We start from the raw sequence: 6,000 nt of genomic DNA on the forward strand, positions 1-6,000 counted from the left end.
GCTTAATTAGCTGATCAGGCTCAATGACTGAAATGGCACAAAAAGAGGTCTGGGTCTCTGATCCTTTGTGGGACTGAACCCTGGTTAAAAGAACGGGCAACTGTCCCCATTATACCACAGCAAGGGAGTTGTACGTGCAGGTAGGAGGAAAGCTCAACTAACCACAGCCTGCCTCACATGTATGAGAGGAGCAATGGGCTACGGTTTGTTAAGCATTTTATTTTTGGAGGATGCTGTTAGAAGCATAGGAGCAAGAAGGGTGGTGAGGTTTTTGAGGGCAAATCTGGATTTTTCCCTTTGTCATTTTCATGGAGAAAAATTCTACAAGTTCTTGTACTGGAAAAATGCTAAGGGCCATTCTCTTTGCCCAAGAACATCCCCTGATCTCTGCACCTGGAAGAGAGAGATGGCAAGCTGGGATTGCCGCAGAGCAGTTGTGGAAAGAGCTCAAAACAATGCTGTAGGGTTTGATATTCCTTGATATGTGTTCTACACTAATAATAAATGATAAACCCGGTGCCTGAGCTGCATTTTCTGTCTGGGGCCATGGACTCCCTCACAAACGAATGGGTGCTGCTTTAAAGTGGACTTTTCATAGGTAAGATGAAAGAGAAGTGAAATGGAGGGCACCTCCCTCGGTTAGACTCCTTTCAAGCCCTCAACTGTGCTCCCCCCTTGAGTGCCAAGATTTATTTCTATGCTTGCTTTTATAGATGCAGAGACTTGAGGCCAGAAGGGCCCACTGTGATCATCCAGTCTGAGCTCCTGTATAACAGAGGCCCTAGGACTGCCCTGAATTAATTCCTGGTTGAATTACAGCACCTCTTTCCAAAATGATGGAGAATCTACCCCAGCTCCTTGGGATGTTGTTCCAGTGCTTAATTCCCCCTTGTGAGGGGGCATCTACCTCCCACTCATCTTGCAGACCAGATGGGCCAGTTAACCAATTAGGCAGCTAATTAAAGAGGCTCAGCTGGGTAGGAATAGGTGGAGCCTAAAAAGGACAGGGCTGCTGGGGAAAGGTAGACACTCCAGGGAGAAAGGGAGGAGTGGGTGCTGTGACACTCCCTGGGAAGAGGGAGGAAGCTTTAGGAACTGGTAGGCTCAGGAAGCAAAGGGAAACCACCCCAGTCCAGTGGGAGGAAGCAGCTCTGGGACAAAGCAGTGAGGCTAAAGCTGAGGGGCCCTGGGCTGGAGATGAGGGCAGGCCCAGATTCCCTACTAGCCACTGGGTGAGTGACACTGAGGGGGAGGACTGCCAGGGACTATTGAGGGCCTAAATCCCCCCCCAAGGGGGGAGCAGGGGCAGCAATATGGCCGGAAGGCAGAGTCCTGAGGAGGATGTTGCGGTGTCTTGGGCTGTGGGCAGATAGCACACAGTGAGAGTGTGCGAGCCACGGACAGGGGGCATTGGCCTCCAGCTAATCTCCAGAGCAACCAGCAGGAGGTGCCAGACCAGTGGTGAGTGATGCTCCTGCAACGCCCCCACCATTAAAAATTATTTCCTGTCTGTATTTGTCTAGGTTCAGCTTCCAGCCATGGGAGCTTTTAGAGGCCCAGCAATTTTCACTCCCCCTACCGTTAGCGCAGAGGGATTTGAAGTGAACCCCTAAGTGGTAGTATTGGAAGCTACTAGGCTATCCTTAATCTACAGGGCTGGGAGAAATACTTTTCCCACATGCCTTCCCGGCTACCAGATCCCAAGGCCAAGTCCTTGGCATCAGAAAGGGAGTAGACAGTCCTGTGGGGAACAGGACCACGAGAGTTTCAGTAGATCTAAAATATTTAGAAGGGGATTGGATGTAAAGCCAACGGCTTTGGGCCACGAACCCAACCTGTGAATTATCCCCTCACTACTGCGTCTCTGGCACCTTTCTACAAAGCAACTGTTGGTGAGCCGTTACTGGGCTAACTGGGTGCAGAGCCTCTGTGTAAACGCATGAGCCTAGAGTGATTGACTCTAATTAGTTACTGAGGATGTTCACACCGGTGTGTTCACATTAGTTGAGCCCCATCAGTGGGGTTACAGCAGGGTAAATTGATACAAGTGGGCATGGGGCCTGGGCATGTAGAGTTTGCAAACCTCAGATCCCAGGGGGGTGGGGGGGAAATGTTTGGTGACTGGAATCTAGCCTTGGCCCCTGTCTACTTTATGTGTGAAGTGCCCGAACCTCACAGGAGCCACTGAAGGATGAGGCAGGAGCAGCACAGAGCAGGTGCTGAGGTTGGGGGTGTTTTGCAGCCATGCAAATCGTGCTGGGAATTTGGACATAAAGGGGGGGGTGAGGTAAGAGGCAGGTGGAGAAATGAAAAATAACCAGCCATTGACCCATCCATGGTGAGATGCTGCAGTAAAGTGGTTTATTGCCATAGTGAAGCAGGTACAAGACCCAGCAATAACAGAAAGAGCCCAGGGGCTCCCGTTTTGTCATTAAACAGAGATTAAAAATCAGTCGAGAAGCAGAAGAACGGGTTGATTTCCAACCCCCAGGGTGAAGTCAAGACACTGATCTCCCTCCACTTGATGGGGAATAAGGTTGGCGGATTAGAGGAAAGAAGTGCGAGGTGGAGGGAGGCAGCCGGTCTCCGCTGAAGCTTTGATGGTGGAGCAGATGTTTTGGTTCCCCGTCATCTCGGCGTTAGCTACAGCAGGACTTGGTGATGGACCTACTTGCACTGCTGACTTATCTGTGTCTTGTTCAGCCAGGGCTGAGACCAGATCTGGAACTTACAGTACACTTTCTAGGATGGAATGAAGCACGTTAGAATTGGGGTGACTGAGGGGTTACCATTAAAACCCAGCTGTCCTTTTCTCACCCAGCCTCACAGCATGCCGTTGGGCAAGTCCTGTGTCTTTCTCCATTGGTAAAATGAGGGGGGGAGGAGGGCGTGAGGCTAAATTCATTGCTGTGTGTGCAGTGGTGAGGTGCTGTGGATGTCATAAAAACACCTGAAGAGCTAACAGAGCTCAGTGATACATCTACACCCCAGTATTTCTTGTATTTATCCTCACATATACCCTGGGTGGCAGGGCAGTGCTATTAGCCCCATTCTACAGATGAGGAAACCCAGGCATGCACAGCCAGTGCCTGGCCCAGGCTGACACGGGGAGTCTGGCAGAGCAGGAAATTAAACCCGGCTTCCTTGGGCCTCAGGTTAGTGACCTCCCCAGTCACCCTCCTTGTGACTCTGCCATGCCTGGCAGCCCCTGCCCCAAAATCAGCTCCCAGCTCATGGAAGGGCTCCCACCGTAAAGTTTTAACTCCCCCAAATCTGTGCCCACACATTTACCCTCCAGTCAGATACACCAAGAGCTGGCTAGTATTGGAGATGGATTCAACTGGGAAAGCAGCAAGGCAAGAATACCAAAAGGGTCCTTGATACCTGCCTCTGAACCACACCAAGCAACTCTCCCCACTTTCTGTACTTTCTCCGGGACCAGCAGAGGTTGGTTGGCTGCAATCTCTCACACACACACACACACACACACTCTCTCTCTCTCTCTCTGTCTGTCTGTCTGTCTCTCGTGGAATTGGGGCAAGGATGGGCCCCTGCTATTGAGGAGGGCAGGACAATGATACAGTTTTCACAGAGTTTAAACCAAACAAAAACATTTCCCTTTGGCTGCAGAGTCTGAGTTTCACTCTCTGCAGAAGCAGAGCAGCAGGGAGCCCATCCTGGTTCTGGGCCCCTCCCACCACTCGTGGGGTGAGATGGGATGGTCTCTGTGGCAGGGAGCGTCTCTCACCCACTGTGGGCAGGAGAGGATGTGCCCCAATGACATTGGGTGGGGATGGCTGTAGCTTTAAATAAGCACAGAATTTCACCTCCAAATGTAATTCTTGGCAAACCAGACTGATGCCCTGAACCCTCAGAACTAGGCCCAGTCCTATCCTCTCACCTTCTGCTCTGACGGGGGCGGCAGGCGGCACTTGCTGAGGTCCACTGCGGCATCCCGACTTTTCTTGCACAGGGTCTTCTCCAGATTCATGGTCAGATGCAACATGGACCCGGACACGACCTGGAGGGAGAATGGGGAGCACAGCCTGGAGATGAGTCCCAGCACACACCCCTCCCTCCCTGCACTGAGCACCAGGAAACATGAGGGGTTGAGCTCTGAGCCTCTTCATTGCTCCTTAGGCCGTGTCCTAGAGAGGGCAGTTGGGCCGTCAGTTTCCCCACTCGGGCTATGATTTAGGTGCTCCCAGCACCCCTGGGGTTATTAGCACCCATCCCTGTGTCACAGGGCGCAAGAGGGAAAAGAGCAAAGTTAGCCAAAGGGCCTCCCACTGTGGGGCTCAGGTGGGGAAGCCTTGGGCAGGGTTTTCAGTGGTATTGGGGCAGGGGAACATCTAGGTGCTTGGATTTGGAGTGGGGATGGGCAAGGAGCCTGGCAACACATTCTGATCCCCTCACAGGTCCCAGCCCCACCAGATCCCATCCACCTACACCCTGCAGCCTTGCCCACCCTAGCTCTGTCCCCTGGATCCCAGGCCCCTCACTGGGGGCTCCATGCACAGCACCCGCTCCCCTACAAGTTCCCCTCCCCTGCCCTCTGTAACATTTGCATCCACTCACCTGTGTATGGGCACTCAGCACCTGCACTGCCCGGCTGTAGTAGAGGCTCTTACTGCGCTGGTTGTAGGCCTGTACGGCTTGGCGTGCCCCCTGCTGGACTTTTGGGTCTGACACTGACAGAGGGTGCAGACCCCCAGCAAGAGAGTCCCCAAAAGTGAAAGGAACACCCACAAGGAGCAGCAAGCACAACCAGGGACCAGCTGCTGCTGCAGGGAATGCCATGGCTGAGAATGGCCACACTTGGGGAACAGGGTGCTAAGATATAGGCACGGAGCCCCACCCCTTGGGATGGCCACACCCAAAGGGGGAGAGACCTGTGCTTCTGATGGCCCCACCCTACTTTAGGTAAGACCCAAGTATAGATGGGAAATAAACTCTCAGGGCTCAATCCAGCCAATAAGGGCCAGGGGGAAACAGCCTCTATGGGCTGAGTCATTCCAGAATTCCCCAGTAGGTGAGGCATTTCTTGCACCTTCCTCTGAAGCAACTGGCAATGGCCACTCTCATAGACGAGATGCTAGGCTAGATAGGCTCATGGATGTAATGGGTGTGGCCATTCCTATGAGAGCCCTGCCCTGTGGTAGAGAGCCCCACCCATAGCAGATGGTGAAACATTCCTTAACAGGGAGCCCTGCTAGCTGACATATTGAGCAACAACCACTGAGTACGTATTATGCCTCACAGAAAAAGGCCTTGCTGACAGTAGGGAAACCTCCCTGTGACACTACACTGTTGTGGAAAGCACGTCTACAAAATTGTGATAAATCTTGTACAAAGTGGGCCTTGTGAGGTACCATTGGAAAAGCCAGAGCCAGCTGAGTGTCACTGTCCTGTTAACAGGTGTGTATTGACACTGTATGTGGAGTTATGAGATGTGCTTTATGTTTGTTACTGAAACATGTACATCTGGGAACGCCAACAGACTTCTTCAGTGGCAACAAAGGGGTGACCAACACCCAGCCAGGTGTTAAGCAATCAGCCCCGGCCATTCACCAGCAGGGGTGTTGTAAACAAGAGATTTACAATCCACTTGAAAGTCACTTGCTCAAGCATATAAATCATCGGGCTGCCTGACCCCAAGACTCAGCAAGGACCTTTCCAGTAAAAAGGGTCAGGATATAAAAGAGGGGGGGAAGGATGCCAACCACTTCTCTTCCCATCTTGACTGACAGCAATGAGAATGCGTGAAAGACTTTGAACTGGGAAAATTGGTCCCAGACTGGGAAGGAGCTCCAACCTGTGTACAAGAACTGTAAAACTGCCTGCAACGTCTGGGAGGGTGAACAAACAAAATATGTTTGTTTCAAATCTTGCTTTTTGGTATGCAGGTCAAAAGGTTACTAGGTTCAGGTCTCTCAGTCACCCTAGTCTCTGCCCTCCCTTTTTGAGCATATGCCCAGTGTCATTAGCTCACTGGCATGA

The 6,000-nt window shown here is 52.0% G+C and overlaps 1 protein-coding gene across 1 annotated transcript; it reads right to left on the minus strand.

Annotated features, from left to right (window-relative positions):
- Positions 1–2,174: 2,174 nt before the first annotated feature.
- LOC137150496 (cystatin-like) lies at positions 2,175–4,815 on the minus strand. Its single transcript, XM_067544457.1, has 3 exons — positions 4,579–4,815; positions 3,902–4,021; positions 2,175–2,742 (listed from the first exon to the last, which is right to left on the minus strand). Exons 1-3 carry the CDS (start codon positions 4,798–4,800, stop codon positions 2,668–2,670), a joined length of 417 nt encoding a protein of 138 aa, XP_067400558.1. The 5' UTR covers positions 4,801–4,815; the 3' UTR covers positions 2,175–2,667.
- Positions 4,816–6,000: the final 1,185 nt, after the last annotated feature.

The sequence above is a fragment of the Emydura macquarii genome, unplaced genomic scaffold (genome assembly GCF_026122565.2).
Source record: "Emydura macquarii macquarii isolate MOO-44397 ecotype Brisbane River unplaced genomic scaffold, CSIRO-AGI_Emac_v2 contig_968, whole genome shotgun sequence".
NCBI classification, from domain to species: domain Eukaryota; kingdom Metazoa; phylum Chordata; order Testudines; family Chelidae; genus Emydura; species Emydura macquarii.

Excerpts from the sequence above, each read along its gene's own strand:
- LOC137150496 (XM_067544457.1), bottom strand. The coding sequence starts at position 4,800 with ATGGCATTCCCTGCAGCAGCAGCTGGTCCCTGGTTGTGCTTGCTGCTC. Across the intron at positions 4,022-4,578 it reads TGCTGAGTGCCCATACACAG|GTCGTGTCCGGGTCCATGTT; the intron begins GTGAGTGGATGC and ends TTCTCCCTCCAG. Across the intron at positions 2,743-3,901 it reads CGCCCCCGTCAGAGCAGAAG|AAAGTGTACTGTAAGTTCCA; the intron begins GTGAGAGGATAG and ends ATTCCATCCTAG.